Genomic DNA, 20,644 nt, shown 5'->3' on the forward strand with positions numbered 1-20,644 from the left:
GTCAGAAAACACAAGAAATGCCCTCCAAACAAAGAGTCAAAATGGTCCGCCTGGTGGTGACCTGCCAGGCCTTGCCGCAGAAAAACCTCTGGCACTCCCAGACAAAGGGGAAGGAGCCGAGCACTGCCTCCCTTCTGAGGCAAACAACCTAGGGCAGAAGAACTGAGGCCCACGGGGAAGGAAGCCAACAGCGGCCCTCCCCGCGGGGGTCAACGGGCCCCGTGGGGGCGGGGCCTCCCGGCAGAGGAACAAAAGCGGTGAGTCAGAAGGGCCCACGGATGAAACCTGAGCCTGCAGCCCACCCATGGGTGAGCAGTGCTGCCCTGGCTGGGTGGAGGGCCCGCCAACAGCTAGCGTCAGGGGGCTCGGCGAGGTCACTGCCTGTCTGAAAGACCAGAGGGGCCAGTAGCGAGAGCAAAGCTCTGGTTCCCGGGCTTCCAGCTGCCAAACGCCTTCTCTTCCAAGGGTCAGCGTGCCAAAGGGTCCTCGTGTAAAGACTGCCTCTATTTTAAAATAATGGCTTCTCAAAATAAAGCAATGAGGCAACATTTTTTCTGCCTATCAGACAAAATGAGCACGATAAAAAAAGAAAGAAAGAAAGAAAAAGATAGTACCTGGGGCTGGCAAGGGTGTGGCAGGAGGGGCCTCCTCCTGTGCCCCTGTAACAACCTTTCTGGCAGGTAAATGGCAAGACAGGTCAAAGCCCAACCACACACATATCCTCAAACCCATAATATCACCACTAAAAGCCGACCCAAAACAGGAAGAAAACTATCAGAAACTAAGTCACAAATTTTGAAGCACCAAGATTTTGACGGCAGTATCATAATAAAATAATGGCAATATTGTAAATTAACCAAAGGTCATCTTTAGGGGAATGGTTCAGTACATTATGGTATAACCATATGCTAGGATATCTAATACTCATTTAAAATCACGCTTATACATGCTTAGAGTATACGGATACATTGAAGAAAATCAAGCTACAAATTATATATGCACAGAATGTTAAAAGTGATCATCTCTAGGTAACAAGATTATTGGTGATTTTTTTTTCTTCTTTCTACTTCCTCTGCATTTTCCAGGTTTTCCACATTGGCAAAGTGGGGGGTTTTAGTAGCCAAAGGGAGAAGTTAGCTTTATGTTATTTTCTCAGATGTTGAGGTTAAGTTAACAAGGGATGTAAGTCGCTGACACACAGGACAAAGTTTGGGGGCTCAGGGTTGGAGCGACAGGGCACTTTAGGTTCTCTTGCACTAGTGAGAAAAAGGAAAGTTAAGGCAGTGCCTCTTCTCAGTTATCCTGGGCCAAATCTAGTCAGAAAGCAACAGACAGCACAGGAAGGCTCAACCTGATTCCTTCCGGTTCTAGAAGATAACAGAAGGTACTGAATAATTACATGAGGGTAATTTAACATTTAAAATTTGAGAAACGGTTATTGTGTCAAAGAGCTTTACAACAACTCTGAGTTTCTCATTTTTCTGAGGTAGAAATATTTCTAGACAATGCTTACTGTAAAGAACCTAATAGGGAACCACAGGAAAAGCATACAAAGAAAAAAAATGTCTCCTATGACCCCATTTGTACACCTGTAGAGAGACATGAATGTTGACAGGTATACAATGTTTAGGGAAAATGTCCTTCCTCATAGGTGTCACAATCCAGAAAAGATTGGCCAGAGGTGGACATCACCACAGATTTCATTAACATCAGCCCTGGCTGAAATACTGCTCAGGGCCAGGCCACATCCCCCTCCCACACTCCCTGTAATTCTTTCTCCACCCTCCGCGCCATATGCATAAACATTTGGTGACACAGTCTCTTCACTATTCCCTGGCCACACAGAAAGCTGAGTGGCATAAGAACACAGATTCCCAGAGAATCAAAGGAGAGATTAGGTAACACGCCCAAACAGTGAAACCAGAGCACTCACATGCAATCTCATCCAGGGCAGTGACCACAAACCACACGACGTTCCTCTCAGACATTTTCAGCCGAAGGTCCGCAACTTTGTCCTTCCAGGAGATGCCTGCAAGACACAAACATGCTTGCAACTCCAGCCCTGGTCCTGGGAACCTGCATCCCAAACATTCTTAACCAGCACCACATCCTAGGGAATGTGTTGTCTGAGCAGGGAGGAAACCTGGAATGGAGCCCTACGCAAGAGGCGTGACCCTGCCCAAGCCAGTTAGTTGACTGTCGAGAGGCCTGATTACCTCACCAGCAAAATCAATTCATTTGTTCATCTATGAAGCACCTAGACTTCCCAGGCACAGACTTCTGCCAGGCACTGCGCGGGTCACTGCTGTTACAGCTTGAACTACACCCAATCCCTGCCCTCAAGGGACTTACAAATCTAGAAGGGAAGAGAGGCAATTAAGCCAGCGATTATTTACACTGTTGTATAAAAATTAATACAACAGAGGAAGTACAGGGAGCTCTGCAAACGTACTACCCTGCAGAGGGAACTCATCTGGTCTTAGGGGCCTGGGGAGTGTTGCCCACCACTTTACACCCCTAGAGCAGCAAGACTTGCCTTTCGGTGCTCAGACCGCAGGGATTCCCTGAGGTCTGACTCACTGTGACTACCACTTCCCATCGCACTTGCCCTCTCAGAGACAGCCAGGGCCTCCCCGCTGTTCCCCAGGGCGAAATCATGGCCCTAGGGGAGCTCACGCGCCACCACCATAGCCAGGGGCTGCCATCAAGCAGCACTTGTGACCGGTTGCAACCACCTGTGAACAGGAGATATCTGTCCTATTCATCCAGCACCTCATACAGTGTCCTGCACTCAAATGTTTGCTGAACAGAAGTCTTACCAGCAACATTCGCTCTCCCCTGTCCTACAAGCAATAGGTCAGAGCCTCTACTTCAGTTTAAAAAAAAAAAATTTCAAAACACGCTGATGGAAAATGTTGAGCTGACTTGGGCCACTCACTGGACCCGCCCCTGCCCCCACTCCCCAGCATCTACAATACCCTGGTGAGGGTGTCACAAGGAGAGCGAGCTGGGGCTGCCCCCACAACCAAAAGCTGCTTTGAAGCTCGGCACAGGAATGCTATTTAAAACTTGGCTGAGAGTCCGGGCTGTAATGCTTTCTTCCCAGGACCCCTCTGGGCAATCTGCCTGCATTCCAGACATCCCCCCTCCACCTCTCCTCTCCTCCTTCTGCACCCAGGCTCCCTCCCCTGCAGCCCCACCTCCTAGGCCTTTCTTTCTGCACCCCTCAGTGTCCCATAAACCCACACTTTCATCTCCCACAAACTGTTCACAGGCCCTGCTCCTCACCCTCCGCCATCACACAGGCCAGAGAAATCTACCCACAGCCAAAAGCCTCCAAAGCAGAAAGTACAAGAGGGAAGGGGACCAGGAAGGTAAGCCTACAAATGCCCCCAGAAGAAAAGGAAATGGCACCTAGAAATCTCTAGGCTCTTCTTCCAATATCAGATACGTGAAAGGGCAGTTAGTAGCTGTGTGGTTTAAAAAAAAAAGGATTTTAGCAGCACCCACAGTCTGCCCAGGAAACCTTTGCAAGAGTAAACTCTTCCAGCTAAGTGATAAGTAGGTGGCAACGGTGGAAATAAATAAAGCCCCTGCTTTCATCAAATGCCCCACTGCACCAGGGTGAGGCAAAACCTTTCATCAGCTCAAGCTTAGGTTTGATTCAGAGGACTGAGACCGACACAGTGGTGACTGCAGACAGGCAATGCCGGAGGCCCTGTGGAGCTCAGCTGCAGTTCTGACCTGTGTAATCCAGGCCCAGAGTAAGGAGGGGCTTGCACGGGCGTTCAGGGCGGTCTGTCCAGATCTTGTCCACAAGGTTCTCCTTGACAGGAATAAGGTGGTGACCAGCGCTTCTCAGAACCTTGGCCATCTTCTTCCAGTAATCTGAGGAGAAACACACGTGGCCCAGCTGTGAAATGACTGCCCACAACAGGCAGCAGGCTCTGAGAGCCTGGCAGCTTCTGAAAGGCGATCCTTCCGTGGCCCCTCACTGGATGTGCAGGATGAGAAACTGTAAAAGGGCATCTTCACCACCAATGGCTTTCCCTGCCTCTATGCCAGAATTCATCTCCTCTCCTTGACCCCGACTGTGATGTCAAGTCACAATGGGCCCACAAACGTTCCACAACCCACAAGGAAACAAGGAGGGTGAAGAGGCACCTAGAACCCACTTCCTCACCCAAGTGGGAAAGGCCCAAGCTCACTCACCTGTAGAAATAATCAGTGGGTCCACACCAACCCTCGATCCTTCAGGAAGTACACTCACCAGCCAATCTTCCTGAGTCGGGGTGTCCTTCAGACCTACGGAGGGGAGAACTGGTAAGAAATGATCCCCAGGGCGCCACAGCTCAGTGTCCTGAAGGATGCTGTGCACCAACGGCGTGGCAGCAGGGTCATTATCAAGCATCTTCTCAAAGTGGATCGGCAGGATGTGGGGAATCTGACCCTTCCTTACCACTGGAAGGCTGCGAGGAGTCTAAGGTGGTATGTAAGGGAAGCATAAGATAAGGGTGAGTGAGAAGAAAAGCAGGGTTTTCATTAGACCCCTGGTAGAAATGGCATCCTGGGACTCTCTGCATCACAGGTACACTGTGTCATCGCGAAGATCATCTCATCAGCCTTCAGTCACTTGGGTGGTGATACGATCAAGGCTGGGAGCTGGGAGCTTCCCTTACATCCCACACCAGGTGAGGGGACCGCGTGCGACAGTGCCCGCCCATCGTCGGGAGGGCAGCATCAAAGAGAGACCCGGGGCCCACAACCAGACCTGACAAGAGGGCTGAGCACAAGTCTCGGCGGCAAAACAATCTTTCCAGAGGTTTCAAGAGGGACACAGAAGTACCGCCATCGCCATCTTTAACATGGCTCCCTGGGCTCCCCAGCTCCCAAGAGGAAACAGCCCTTTCTGTTTCTAAGATACTAGTCATGGGACACCAAATAAGCTTCAAGAAAGGAACTGAAGTTATTTTTGATATCCTAGTTTTTCTTTAATCCAAGCCATCTATGTTTGGGACATACACTTTTTTAATTGTATGTGTGCTAAACAATTAACATCTTGGTAAAAATATATGCAGTTAAAGTTCACATATTCTAAAACTGTATTTATCTTTACTATTTCCTCTACTGAGTACCAATAACCTCATAACCACAGAAAGGAAGTTCAAAGGTTTAAAAGGAAATGAGCTCATGAATCTCAGTTCTAAAAAAACTGCCTAGAAGCTGGCACTGAGTTGTTATTTTGCTACTTCTTTCCTTTTTCTTTTCCCTAAACAGTTAAACAGGCCAGTTATTAACAACATTTCTTTAATGCCCTGGTATAACTTGCACAGGATGAGGTCCTGTCATCTCCTAGCAGACAGGTATTTGGCAAAGCCCCAGGGATGAGTCACTCATAGCCAAACCCACCAAAATCTTCCGACACAGGGGACGCCTGAGGAAAGGTGGGATTAGGGGAGAGGCGTCTCAGAGGAGCAACTCCAGAGGGCCCGGAAGGGGCTGAGGACTCACCCCCTGAGGCCGCCACACGCCTGCCTTAAGGAGCGGGCAGACAGTACGGCTCCTCGGACACCCTGATCCCCAAAGTGCTAACAGGCCAACAGCTGGCGCTCTGGGCCCCGAAAAGAGATGTCCACACCTCAGGGGTACACCCAGTGACCCACAGGGGTGCAGCAGGAAATAGGAGAATTCCTATTTGCATGTGTAGTTATTTGAAATTATTCTTTGCTCATATTTGAAATACGACAGACACTACAACATATATACAACATATAAACAAATATATATGTGTATGTTGAGGATGCATGAGCCATTACAATGGCATACAATTAAAAGTTTATAGGCCTATAGGCAGTAAAAGACAAATACCACATGATCTCACCTATAAGTAGAACCTAATCAACAAGACAAACAAGCGAGCAAAATAGAACCAGAGACATGGAAGTAAAGAGCAAACTGACAGTGGCCAGAGGGGAGGGGGGGAGGGGGATAATGGGGAAAGAAGGGGGAGGGGCAAGTCAAGGAACATGGATAAAGGCCCCCTGGACATGGACAATGGCGGGGGGGTTGGGTTTGGATGTGGAAGGTGAGGGGTGGGTAGGGCAGGGGACAGTAATGGGGGGGAAATGGGGATGACTGAATGGAACAACAATTAAAAAAGAGCCTAACAGCATAATAAGTCAATGAGGAAACAAAAAAGAATTGGTTTCAACTATTTCTATAGTAGAATTGGCAATAGTTATAGGAATATAAAACATAGTAACATGATTATAGTTTTGGATTAAAGCATTTTTATCTCCCAGTATTTCATGACTATCACAAGAAAAAAAAACTTTTAAATATAAAAAAGAGAAGGTGATAGACCTAGTGGCCTGTCCATTCATCACAGTCCCACAGCCCTAAATGCCTCTGTGTGTGTGTAGTGGCGGGGGAGAGGGAGAGCGAGGGAGGGGAGGGTGGGTAGAGAGATTAAGCTCAGCAATAAATCCACTATCAGCACAAAACTTTTCCGAAGTCCTCCCTAAGATAACCAACATGTACATATGTATAAGGAGGGTTGTGGACCCCATGCATGCGCCCATGGACACATGCCCACGCAGACCCTCAGCAGGCGGGCTGCTTGGATCTTGGTGTCATCTCAATTCAACTCAGGCTCAGCCGCCTCTGTTCCCTGAACTGAGTCTGGTGACAACCTGCCTTCCTCTTTACTTCCTACAACAAACAAGAAATATCAGGTGTGTGCCTCCTCTTCTCTTCCTCACTCTGTCCTGGTAGCCCCTTTCCCCTCCTTATCTTCTACTCTCCAAGTTCAAAATTTGGGAGAAAGGAACCTTTGTATAACCATTAAAACTTATGTTCCTAAGGACTATTTTAATGACAAAGGAAAACACACACAGCACAAAATTAAATGAAAAACCAGAGTACACACACACACACACACACACACATACTTTTTATTTGATAAACACTGAACTCTATGCTTTCCATGTATTATCTCTTCAACTCTCACCATCTTACGTGGTACTTACTATTGTTATCATCCCATTTTACAGATGAGGAAACCGAAGCACTGAAAGTGGAGTAACTTGTCCGAGAAAGTTCCGGACCTGTGCTCCCGCCCTGTACTCTTCTCCAAAGCTGAGCTGCCAGAAGTGAGTCCAGCGTCCTCTGGGGCAGAGCTCCCTAGCCTCTGCTATCAAAGGCCCCTGACTTTATCTTACTCTGAATCATGAGGCAGCAAAGAGCAGTGAAGAGGCCCCCGGTGCAGGAGTCAAGTGCATGGCAAGCTATGCGATATGCAGCAAATCAGCTGCCCTCTCTGGCCCTCAGTTTCCCCTCACTAAAAAGAGAATCCTGAACCAAGGCCTTCCCAAATTGAATGCACAATGGTATGGATATACAAGGATGCTATGCTCTTTCTTTCCCTTGTGCCACAAACTGGACTGCGTCCCCTCAAAACGCGTATGTGGAAGCTCTAACCCCCAATGCGGCTGTATAAGGAGACGGGTTGTAGGAGATAATTAAGATTAAATAAAATCCTAAGGGTGAAGTTCTAATCCGACAGGATTGATGGTCTTCTAAGAGGAAGAGGGTAAAGAGACCTAGCCATGGAAGGACACAGTGAGAAGTCTGCAAGCCAGAAAGAGCGCTCGCCAGACCCCGACCATGCTGGCACCCTGATCTTAGACTTCCAGCTCCCAGACTGACAAAATAAATTTCTGTTGTTGAAGCCACCCAATCTATGGCACTTTGTATGGCAGCCCAAACAGACTAAAAAGGGTCGAAGGCCCCATAAAAGGGTGAAGATCCAAGAGGCCAGAGGAGCTCTAGGGTTCAGTTCCTCCCCAGAGCGGGCCCACTAAGGTTGGGACGGCCCCGTCCCTACACACCCATCTTCATGAGCGTCCAGTTGCTGTCCATCTGCTTGGCAGCCTGCAGAAAGTAGCGCCCGTCGGTCCACATGGCTGCATGCTCTTCTGTGATGATGGCTGTGCCTGGAGCAAGGGAGCAAAGAAATGAGAAAGGTTGCCCACGACCACCCAAAAGCTACACAAAATGACAGCAGGTAGAGAAGCAGAGTGAGCGCACCAGCTCCTGAGAGACCCAGCCACCCACCAGCGCTCTGAGCACCGGCTGTGGGTCCAGCTCTGAAGAAAACAGGCTGCCTGGACGCTGGTCCCTGCACAGCATGGCCCCAACCTGTGCAGCATGAGTCAAGGCCAGGAGAACAGAGGCCCGTGGATCTATGGCCCAAATGGCTTCAAAATCAGTTAAGAGAGAGGTGGAAACGGTCCCCATTCAGTGATCATCGTGATCTGCTCCACCAGACACCCCAAAGGAGTGTGTCACCTTTCCCAAGAAAGACCAACCAGACCCTGTGAGTATTCCTGATGACTCAGTGGGAGTTTACGCCTCCCACCTCTACCTGCCCTCAGTTCCCACAGGCCTGGCAGAGCTTAGGGGTTTTGGCAGAGGTGCCAGCCAAAACCAGTCCTAAGTGCCAACCAACACAAGCACTTACATCAAAGAAGCAGCAGGCCAACTACACGGAGAGAGGGGCTCTCGCCAAATCTAGCTAGCTTAAGGGACGCGAGCCTCAAGTGGGAGACACACCCTAAGTCGCAGGGGCACGACAGCTTTAGCAAAGCTAGGGCAGGGCACCAATGTAGCTAACCACAAACACTGTTTAAGGCAAAAGTGAAAAGAGAGAAATCAGAAGCCAATCACTTGGAGAATTAGGCAGGACCAGTAAGCTAAGGTGGGGGGCTGGGAGATACTAGGGTCCTATTAATTACCTGCAGTGCCAGTTGCACAGGTATATTCAGTGTAATGGATGATTTCCCGTGTTTATGTTATATTCAATAGAAAGTTCAAAAACATTGTTTAAGCAAAAAACTTTTTAAAACTTTAAAAGCAAGGGCATAGAGAATAGGGTCACTAAAAGGGGACTGTAGGGAGCCAGAGGATGCTTGGAAACTTACACTTTTCTGCACGCGCTCCATGGGGAACGTCTGGTTTGCATTTTCTTTTTGGTGCTATATCACAGGCTGAAACTCATTCCAGTTATTTTTGGGAGGCAAACAAAAGTACAGAAAGAACAGAGAGAATTTAGCGACTCACCCGCAGAGCCATCGAATCCAGAGATGAAGGCCCGCCGACAGTCACACGGTGCGATGTACTCACTCTGGAAAACAAAAAGGACAAGGAATTGGGCCCCAAGCAGCCACATACTGGCGCCGGCATGCTCAGCCCTGTGCTAGGCCCAGCAGAGGATACAAAGACTGGCAAATCCTTGGCACCTGCCTTCAAGGAACAGACAGTCTAGCTTAAAAGGCAAGCTGAACATTAAAAAAAAAAAAAAAATTAGCACACAGTGCGTAAGACCCTAATTAGTCAAGGGCTCAAAGAGCTTTTCCCATTACCGTCTATATACTCACCTGGAGAACAAAGCAAGTCAAGAGAAACAGATCAAAACTGCTCTTTCCTCGCTGAGATCGTACTCAAAAAACAAACCCATAGCCTTCCCTCTTCCTTGCCACTGACATTTAAGCATCTGTTATTTTTCTGAAAAGTAAAGCTGAACTTCTATTTTAGGTGCCAATAATTCTGTAACTTACATCTCTTTAGGTATTAGCTTGTTTCTGAATTTCCTGTTTGTGTCCCTTTCTAAGGTAGCGTCACCAACCACTTCCATGCAGAAAGACCCTGTCCCTTCCTGTTAGGGAAAGAGGGGAAATGCTTCCTCCAATCCAGGAAGCTTCAGCCAAATAAAACGTCATGTCCAAATCCAGGTCCTTCCCAGATGATAATCCCTCAGCCTCTGAATGGAAGGGCTTAAGGACTGAAGAAAGACTGAGATTCTCTCTCCTAGGAAGAGGGTATGAGGCCACGGTATGCAGCTTCTGGTAATAGTCAATGGGGCACCAGGAGTTAAGTTAACTTGCCTGAAGTCAAGCAGCTAGTAGGTCACAGAGGCAGGATTTGAACCTGGGCTGCCAGCCCAGGGCCTGGACTCGGAAGCCCTATGCCATGCTGCCCTCCTGTGACTCGTTGTCTCAACCCCATGACAACACTCCAGGATAAGACCAATGTCAAATGAGAAAAGGGAGGTTCAAAGACAGGATCTTTAAGTAACTTGCCCACTGCCAGGTCAACAGCAGGGCCAGGATCTGCTTGAGATCAGAGCGGCTGCTCCTTCCCCTGTTACTAGGTTTCTCTTCGCTCAAGTACCTGGCAGGGTTAAGAATGCTGAGGACAGAAAATGGGGCTTCTGGCTGGACCCTGAGGCATTTTAGGCAATCCACGTGCTGTAGCGGGAAAAAGGTGCCCATGTTTCACTCCTGCTATGTGGGTGAGAGCTGCTCATTTCACCAAGGAAGCCACAATCACAGCCTCAAACCAGCCCCAAGCCCACCACCCATGGAAACGCTAGAAAAGCTGGCAGGAGAAAGGAGCTCTGCGCCACGCCTGCCCTCGGCCGGCCCAGCTGCGGGGTCTGCGGCAAGTCTCACCACCCTCCCGGCCTCCGTTTCTCATTTTGAAAGGGGTCATTTCAGACTGCTAAATGCAACAGCAGGCACATGTTTTATCCCCAAAACATAAAGTAACATTTCATAGATAGCACTATGGACAGAGAAAGAAATGGCTGTCAACAGTATCAGCTATAGAATCCTCATGTGTTTTATTAACCCAGTAATCACTGGTGCAAGGCTAATAAAAGGGCAAAAATGGGTGGAGAGAAGGGTTTCACCCTTCTCCTAGGACTACTATGAGGAACAATAACTTAATGTTTAAAACAACTCACCAGATACGTAAGTGTTATATACTTGCAGTGGAAGGGATATTGTTAATTTCTGCTTCCTGAAGGGTGAAAAAGTATCTAAGAGGCTGGGAAAACTTAGTTAACAAAAATAACTCTTACATGAAAAATCACAGTGCGGAAAGACAACGAGGATCATCTCAACCAACAAGGAGGTTCCCCTGGCTTGGGGCCCTTCCACCTGTGACACCCAGTGAGGACACTGACAAAGGTCTGGTAGAGAAGGTACTGCTGATCTTGGCCCAGTTGGACTCTTCCACTCAGGGACGCAGTTCTGGAGGAACGGCCCCCGCCAATCTGGGCAAGCCTCAAAGAAGAGACAGGGCACCCACAGGGTTTACCTAGAGGTACTTACTCATCGGCAAAGGCAGGAGGAAAGTTTCTCTATAGGAAGGTGATATATTAACAACAGGTGGAAATGCTGGGTTTGGGATCAAGATGAGGTCTGGGGCAAGAACGTCTAGACATGACCTAAGTGGTCAATACGCCAGAAAGACATCGCTTACCACAGCTGTCACGTCCACACCAACAGGCTAAACAGAGGCCAGACAAGCACTGTGCCCAGGCCTGCTTCTCTTCCCCCAACCATGAAGCTGGCAAAGCCCAGGAACATTCTCCCTTGAGAGCATCAAAAGGTCTAAAATGAACCAAAGTCGCAGCATACAAGGAAAAAGGCACAAAAGCACAGCTGCTGGCTTCTTCCAAAACCATCCAACTCTCCCCGTCTCTAATGTCCATACTCAGTCCAAGCCTCCACCAACTCTGCCTGGACCACTGCCCTTACAATCCGCTCTCTGAACACTCAGAGTAAGTTTTCAAAACTGACCCCTTTAGACTTCAGACCTGCAGAACTGCAAGATAATAAATTTGGGTTACTGTAATCCACCAAGTTTGTGGTGATTTGTTACAGCAGCAATAGGGAACTAATACTTTATCTAATAAGAAAAAGACCAGAAGGGATTATATCTGGAGCTTTCAATTCAGATGTCTTAAGGTACAGGCAGGTAAACTAAACTACCCATATTTTGCCACGTATAATGCTCACTTTTTGCCCAAATTTTTGAGGGAAAAATAAGGATGTGCGGTATACACAGGCAGTACTAATTCTGTATCTATATAAATGTTTTTAATCCTTTTATTTATGCTTATGCATTAAAAGTATAACTCTAGAAAGCAGTAACGATATCCATATGCAAAATAATACCCTGCAATACAACAATCGGTTTTGTTTCTCAATATAAATAAATAAATAATTTAATTAAAAAATTAAAATGAAAGATTTTTTTCTCCTGAAAGCTTGGGCCAAAAACATGGGAGTGCACTATACACAGGAGCGCACTATACATGGGAGCGCACTATACACGGGAGCGCACTATACACGGGAGCGCACTATACACGGGAGCGCACTATACACGGGAGCGCACTATACACGGGAGTGCACTATACACGGGAGTGCACTATACATGACAAAATACAGCCATAAAGCAGGACAAGGGCACGTGCTTTCTAGAGGCAGCAGCTTCGGCTCCGCTCTGAGTCCTGTCGTGCAGGAATGCAGGCCACACATTGCCAATCGTCAGCATTCCAGGGGAAGATAAAGATATGTGTGTCCATGACAGATCACCCAATTGTTAAATTTTGGCATCTAATTCAAACAATGTAAATATTCAATAATATACAGCCAGATAAAGCACATCTGTAAACTACAGGGGTGGGGGGTGAGCCTTAGCCATCTCTCAAAATCCAGCCTAAATGCACTGTCTGCCACAAAGCTTTCTGACTCATCCAGTTTTCAGCAATCTTCCACATCTCTGAATTTTACAGGACCATCCACGCTGGCATTTATCCATGTCCTGCCTTGAATGATGATAATCCTTCCCATTCACCCAATCTCACCTCGAGTGACTCTTTTTGTTGTTTTCCCAGGTGAAAAAAGTCCTCAAATGGAAACATTTTGCCAATGTGAAAGCGGTGAAGAAAAAAAAAACCCAGCAGAAGCACTAAAAGGCGTCAAAATCGACAAGTTCAAAAATTGTTCTGAGCAGTGGAAAAAAATGTCTCGATAGGTGTATTGCATCAAATGGAGAGTACTTTGAAGGTGACTGAAGTTTAAACATGTAAGAATAGTAACACAATTTTCTATAAGTAAATTCCAGGTTTTTGGGAGCCCCCCCACATAATATTGCCTAAGGTTTACTACATACCTACTAGTTGCCAAGAACTACATTCATTTCCTTCATTTCCTCTAATTCCAGTCCCCAAAACAGCTCTGAAAGGAATCATCCTCCCCATGTATAGATTTTTTTAAAAATCAAAGTTCAGATAGATAAATTATTTCTCCAAGGAACCACTGCTCTAAATGGCAGAGCTGAGACCTGAGCTCGGGTCTGACTTTCAAAAGCCCTTACCACACTGCTAAGCAACCTCTTTTATTGTGTACAGAGACTGTGCACATCTGGTCTGCACAAATGGATTGTACACTATGAGGACACCAAGAACATGGCCTGCGCTGCACTTAACTCCACCTTCGTCAACCACACACAGATGCCTCCTACACCCAGGAGTCACACATATGTTCAAGCCTGGCTCCCCCATTTAGTAGCTGGGTAAACCTTGGACTCAGCCTCATCGGTTGACTATAAAAATGCCCTTGCTGGAGGGCTGAGGTGTCACGTAATGCAATCGGCACATGCTGAGCACTTATCTACTCAACAAATGATATGCTAGACTCTACAGGAAACATAACAGAGCATCTTCTTGGAGGAGATAATCTGGCCAGCAAAATAAGACAGATATGCATGAAATATTAGCCCTAATAAACAGCCACATAAACTATGCTGGATATGCAACATATCCAGCTGTTGTTTCAAGGATGCTCAGATCTGCCCTGAATCCACAGGCCGAGATCAGATGTTTGACTAGGGCCACTATGGACAGGTAAGAAGCAGCAGAAAACCATCCAGGGAGGAGGAAAGATGCAAGAAGGCCCAGAAGGAAGAGGTGAGGAAAGAGAGAGAGAGAGACCACCGATTAGTCTGACTGCTGGGGCAGAAAGTTCAAGGGAGTGGCAGCCAAGAACCCTGGAAAGGGAGGCTGAAGACAATGTCAAGGACCTCAAGCATCACACTTTTTTCATTCCTTTTAGAGAGAAAGGGAGAGAAAGAAACATCAATGTGAGAGAAACATCCATCGGTTGCCTACTATAAGTGCCAGGACCAAGGACTGGACTCACCTGGACCAAGGATAAAACTTGCAACCCAGGTATGTACCCTGACCTGGAATCAAACCCACAACCTGCTGGTTACAGGACAATGATCAATCAACTGAGCCACACTGGTCAGGGCAATCAGAGAGCTCGGTTTTAAGAAGACTCAACATGGCCACATGCAGATGAAATGGGGTAAGCAAGGCTGATAGCTAAGTTTCAAGATAAGTTAACTAAAGTTACTAGGGCCCATGCTGGGGTGGCACCTTTGCACATCCCCAACCCTTCACCTCGTAAGCCATGACTCTGGCACAGTGCTTCAGACATATTAGGTTCTGAAACCAAATGAGCAAATGGCTATGTGTCCACAGGAAGTCCCATAGCTCAGATTGTGAATGGAGACAAGGGTTACTTGTTGCCAGATACTATGGTAACTTTCAGTCTTTGTCATTTTCTTCTCTCTTAACTGAAACCAAGTCAAGGTATGGTAGGGGGAAAAGAGCTGTCCAAAGATGTGTACACTTTCCTTAGTGTATAGATGCTGAAAACGGACTTTACATCCGGGACTTCATTTCCCAGGCCCCTTTGCATTTGGGGGGGTCACATGACTACTTCTCACCAGTGAAATGTGGGTGGAAATGATGTCTGGGTCAAGGCAGGAAAAATGGATGCATCTTCACCATACTCCTTCCCCTTCCACCAGCTAGAATGGTGTGTCACAGGATTTAACGAGCCTAGATCCCTAGGCTCTTCCTTCTCACTCTTCCTTCTTGTGGAAGAAAGTCACCCACCAACCAGAATGCCCACGCTGGACTGCTCCATAAATAAGAAATAAGGCTCCACAGAACCAGGCCACTGAAACTTCAAGATGTATCACCACACCTAGCATTACTCTGATTAACAGAGCGGATAAAACCACTCTGGGATAAAAATTACCACCCCCACCCCAGGAAAGGGTCTGTTTAAGAAATACAAAACAAAACAGGAAGCCGACTCCAGGAGGAATGAGAACAGGATCCAGAGAGTTCAGGAAAATCTGATTCATGTCTTCCAGAAGGAGGAACCATAAACACAGTCAAAAACTCAGCCGGCAGAGTCCCCTTCGACAGCACGTGAACCCTTGACTAAGCTGGTCCCAAGAGCGGAACAGGGGGCCTTACAGATGCGGAGGACGAAGGATTTGGGTTTCTAAAAGGCACTGATGACGCACATTCAGCCCCAACCAATGCCTCTCCTGGTTTGGGGCAGCGGTGCCCACCAATCTCAACAACTGACTTAGATGGCCCATGAAAGCACCCAGATTACCAGAGAGAATGAACAATTCCTCACTGTGGAAGTCCCCCTGAGCCCAAGCTCATTAATACCACAAGTCTTGTTCCGAGTTTCCACAGAAAAAGCCCCACAGCTGCAGAGAAGCAGACCCCAGGCGTGCCAAGTCCTTGCGTAATTATGCATTTGGGGTACGTTTTCTCTCTAACACAGAACAGCATGTGGGTGTCTGTATTTGTCTTTTGGAAAATACACAAAAGACAGAATTCAAGATTCCTCTTCATTCTCCAACACCCTCCCTTTCCCACCCAGAGGAGAAATTCCATCAACCCTGAATCTAGCCTGAAATGAAACAATCAAGAACAAGAGCCACAAAGAACAGCAACCTCTCTGTTACTGAGGAGGCTGATGTGGCAGGTCACACTAAGCCAACCCATCCTCCTTGTCCTCACAGTCCTGGCAGCGACCCCGGACGCCTATGACCAGTCATGGGTGGCTCATGAGTGGCCTTGACCAGGCCCCTATTTTTTTTTTCTTTTTCAAGGTTATCGTTATCCACGTTCTCCTACTTCCATGGATTTGCTCATGGTAGTTCTTGTATCTCTCTATCTCTAAGCATTTAAATTTTACCTGTTCACATTCCAGTTAAACACACTTGCTCCATGAGGCCTCCCTGGACCCTGCCAGCTTAGCATATTCGCTCGCATCTGCGATTTGAGTCCACACTTGATCTAAACCTGTGCTGCCCATTACAGTAGCCACCAGCCACATGTGGCTGCTGAGCACTTGAAATGTGACTAATGTGACTAAGGAACTGAATGATTCATTTTGCTTCACTGTAATTAATCCAAATATAAATTTTAAAACTCATGCTCAAGATTCAGTTACCAGAAAACTTTTATGTTTAGAACAACTTGGGTCTATAAGCCTCCTTTTTCAACTGTAAATTTCATGAAATCTAAACATGGACCAAATATTTTCAATGAACATTTCACATTCAAATTGCCATAATTTGTAAATGTAAAGTACACACCGAATTAGAAGGCAAAGTGTTATCAAAACAGAAAGAAATGTAAAATAGCTCATTAATAATTTTTTGTATCAGTGACATGTTAAAATGATGATATTTTGGACATAATGAAACAAATAAAATGTATTAAGATGAATTTCACTGTTTTTACTTTTTTAAATTATGGCTATGGGAATATTTAAAATTACACATGTACATTACATATTTCTACTGGTAGTGCTGATTCAGTGCTTTCCTAACATTTTGTGTTAGTATTTGTGATTGCGGCTTAGGGGTATGTTCCCTCTTTCAGCTCTGTAATAGTGGTAACAACAACATTAGCAACATAATGAGACTTATCAGGTGACATATACGCTTTAAGCATTTACATCTATTAACTCATTTAGTCCTGACAATAATCCTATGGGGTGGATGTGTCACTATCCCCTCTCTGCAGATGGGGAAACTGAGACCCAAAGAGTTTAACTGCTACTCAGGAGTTTGAGGTAATTTGCCTGAGGTCAAGCAGTTAGTAAAGCGTCAAATATGGCGTCTGAGCCTGTTAAGTCTTCAGAGCCAGTACGCTTACCTGTATGCTAACTGCCTGCCCTTGGCACCTGCCCTAATACTTTGTCCTGCACAGGCCATCAGAAAACATGTCCCAAATAAACACAACACAACTTCTCCCACCTTACAGGGCAGGCAGCTAAGCAGCAACAGTTAATGATTACAAAAGAAAAATGATGGAGGGGGAGGGAGCAGAGAACAATAATAGTACAAGAATATGTTTGCAAAGCTTAAACAGCAACTTTTGCAGTTAAGTGGCAGCCAGTAAAGAGCAATCTTTATTTTTTGTGTTCTTAGGATATTGCTATAAAACACATTTTTCTAGGATTAGAGCCTCAATCTCCTCATGGAGGCAGTAGCCATCCAACTCTGATATTCTAGGATCATTAAGTGATGACGCAAGGAGGCAGAGCCTGGAATTATCACCTGTGGTCTGTCCAGAGTCATCGCTAGTCCCAAAGTTTAACAAGGAACTGCTCTGCGTATATATTAGGCCCCCATCTACTGTCAAAGAGAATTTTTAAAAATCTGTAAGGATATTGGACCAAAACCAGCTTTATGATGACAACAAAGTTGGCTCAAGAATACCATCCAGTACCAAGAATATCAAGATAAACTTGCCATGACTACAAGAGCCTCCCCTATTAGTAAACATAGATTTGTATCATTACTCCAGGCAAAACAAAACTGAAACTGAAATACCAACACTACAAAACTTCTAACACACCCTTCACCGAAGCCTTCAATTTTAATTCAGGTAAGACTCACAGGTCAAATATTTCCATACAAGGAGGGCTCCCTGGAGGTGAAGGTTCATAAATAAAGTAGAACTGTTAGGCATCGTTGGCCACAGATCCATGACAGCCTGTGAGACCCCTTTCAGAGGAGAGACCCAATTTCAGGCAACAGTGTGCCAGTGACTGCCATGGTTAATTTTATGTGTCAACTTGACTGGATTAAGAGATTCCCAGAAAGCTACTCAATAGAACATTATTTCTGGAGGTATCTGTGACACTGTTTCTGGAGGAGATTAACATTTGAATCAGTAGACTAAATAAAGATTGGCCTCCCCAGTCAAGGTACATGGGCAGCATCCCATCCACTGAGGGTCTGAACAGAACAAAGAGGTGGAGGAAGGGCAAGTCTGCTTCCCCTGTTTACACTGAAATATCCATCTGCTCCTGCCCTTGGACATCAGCATTCCAGGTTCTCCAATCTTCAGCTCAGATAGAGACTTACACCATTGGTGCCATCTGCAAACCAGACCAGGAAAGCCAGTGGTCCGGTTACAGTCCCAACCTGAAGATCCAAGAGCAGGTGAGCTGATGTTGTGTGAGCCAATCCCTCATGAAATAAATCTCTCTACATGCTCTTATACATATATATCTATATATATCCTACCGTGCTCTACGCAGAACCGTGACTGATAGAGGAACTTACAGAAGACCCCAACCCAACTGCTATGTAAAGTGCTCCAGCCACAGGAACCACCATCCTGCTGAGACAGGGATAATCAAATCAGCCCGGGGCAAAGACTTAATGCTTGAAAGACAGAAAAGAAAAAATACCACTTGTGAATTCAGCAGAGAATCCGCCTGACGTGAAGCACAAGTTCAAAGGCTGAGGCCTGGGACTGACAGGAGGTGGAGAAGAGCCCATCCGGGGGGTGTGGAATCCCTTGAGGACAAACCCCGGTTCTGCTCTTCTTAAATAGTGGGGTACCTGGTTCCTCTACTACTTATTACCGCCTCCCTTGCCTCAGGCCCAAGCTGTGCTAACCAACCTACTTACATATCCAGTCCTTGGTCAAGATGAGGCTTTGGGCCCTGGCTGGTGTGGTTCAGTGGATTGAGTGCCAGCCTGCTAACCAAAGGGTCGCTGGTTCGATTTCCAGTCTAGGGCACATTCCTGGTTTGCAAGCCAGGTCGCCAGTGAGGGGTACGCAAAAAGCAACCACACACATGTTTCTCCCCTTCTCTTTTTCCCTCCCTTCCTTTTTCGAAAGTAAATAAATAAAATCTTTTTTAAAAAATGAGACTTTGGTTCCTGTAAAAATGGTGAATCTTGTTCATCTATTCCAGAGAACAGAGGTAAATGGAGGTAAACAGAGGTCATTACCTACCCCCACCTTAAACCTCACCCATCTCTCCTCACCTCCCCACTGTCTACTAAATTTAACACTAAAGTACCCAGCTTCCTCCCATGCCACCAACCCCCCTTCCAGCTAGGTCCTCTACTTCTCCTATACTCATACCTCGTACTGTCTCACCTCCTCCTTCATCTACTTTTATGTGCAAAACCCTCAGTTTCAATGGCCTTCCCACTCCACACACTGATCTCCACTCCCTCTCACATCTTTGAGGAGCAAGTTCTAGCCCCCCATGGTAGGAGAAGTGCTACTGTGGGTCAACATGAAAGAAGAGTCCCCCAGGCCACCTGTGAGACGGTTGTGGGAATTCCATGGACATTTAAGTCTGAAAAATGCTGAACACTTCATCCAGTCCTTAGAGTTACACAATGCACAAGTATTATATTAAAGGCCCAGGGAAACTGTGCAGTTGAGAAACTATTTAAATGGGCAAAGGACTTGAATAGACATTTCTCTAAAGAACATACACAAATGGCAAACAAGTACATGAAAAGATACTCAACATCATTAATCATCGGGGAAATGCAAGTCAAAACCACAGTGAGATATCACCTCATACCCATTAAGATGTCAGTATCCAAAAAAAAAAAAAAAAACCAACAAATAACAAGTATTGCTAAGAACATGGAGAAATTGCTGAGAATGTTGGTAGGAATATAAAATGATGGAATGTAAAATGGTGCAGCCACCTTAGAAAACAGTATGAAGGTTCCTCAAAAAACTAAAAATAGAATTACTATATAATGCAGCAATCCCACTTCTGGGTATATACCCAAAAGAATTAAAAACAGGATCTTGGAGAGAACATACCCATGTTCACCACAGAATTAGTCACGAGAGCCAAGAGGTAAGAGCACCTATATGTTCAATAACAGATGAATGGATAAAGCAAATGCAGTATATATAAACACAATGTGATATCATTCAGCCTTAAAGAAGAAGGAAATCCTGTCGTAAGCTACAACACGGATAAACCTGGAGGACATTATGCTAAGTGAAGTAAACTAGTCACACACGCAAAAAAACAATACTTTACAATTCCACTTCTATGAGGTATGTAGTCAAACTCTTAGAAATAGAAAGAAGAACGGTGATTGTGGGGGGAGGTGGGAACTTGTTCAATGGGTACAGAGTTTTGAGAAAGGAGTTCTAGAGATCTGTTGCGAAACACTGTGCATACAGTTAACAGTGCTGCACTGTACACTTAAAAAAATTAAAGTGGTAAACAATGTTAAGCCAAGAAAGTTCCTATCTCCAGGCACAGGTCCAGTCTTGATGTCCCCAGGTTAATATCGACCTGATATTGTCACAACAATGTGGTCTGGCAACTTTGGGAAGGCGCAAAAATGCGGCCAGCTAAAATGGACATCTTTTGGGAACTTGGCTCAAATACAGAAACACTCTTCTCTGCTACCCCCTCCCCATCATGGTGGGCCCTCGTCAGCCATGTCTGTGCCGTACGCCATCACACACGCATACATACAAGGATCAAGGGTAAACACCAAGCTCCTAGCTCAATCTGGTATCTTGAAAGTAAAAGATAAAAAGATACAAGTGTGGGAACTTGGGTAGCAGCATATTTTACTATCTACCTTATTGCGTAAGAAAGAAACTGAGCTGCAGCAA

The 20,644-nt window shown here is 46.1% G+C and overlaps 1 protein-coding gene across 1 annotated transcript in view; it reads right to left on the reverse strand.

Annotated features, from left to right (window-relative positions):
- The window catches only part of XPNPEP1 (X-prolyl aminopeptidase 1), a 52,572-nt gene that overhangs the window by 18,477 nt on the left and 13,451 nt on the right, over positions 1 to 20,644 (reverse strand). The window contains exons 4-8 of the mRNA XM_054581479.1: positions 9,121 to 9,184; positions 7,890 to 7,994; positions 4,213 to 4,305; positions 3,745 to 3,888; positions 1,934 to 2,029 (exon numbers count right to left, since the gene is read on the reverse strand). Of these exons, the coding sequence (XP_054437454.1) occupies positions 1,934 to 2,029; positions 3,745 to 3,888; positions 4,213 to 4,305; positions 7,890 to 7,994; positions 9,121 to 9,184 (502 nt within the window). The remainder of the gene's footprint in view (positions 1 to 1,933; positions 2,030 to 3,744; positions 3,889 to 4,212; positions 4,306 to 7,889; positions 7,995 to 9,120; positions 9,185 to 20,644) is intronic.

This window comes from Pteronotus mesoamericanus, unplaced genomic scaffold, assembly GCF_021234165.1.
Source record: "Pteronotus mesoamericanus isolate MK-2021 breed Mesoamerican mustached bat unplaced genomic scaffold, CSHL_Meso_final contig_657, whole genome shotgun sequence".
NCBI lineage: Eukaryota > Metazoa > Chordata > Mammalia > Chiroptera > Mormoopidae > Pteronotus > Pteronotus mesoamericanus.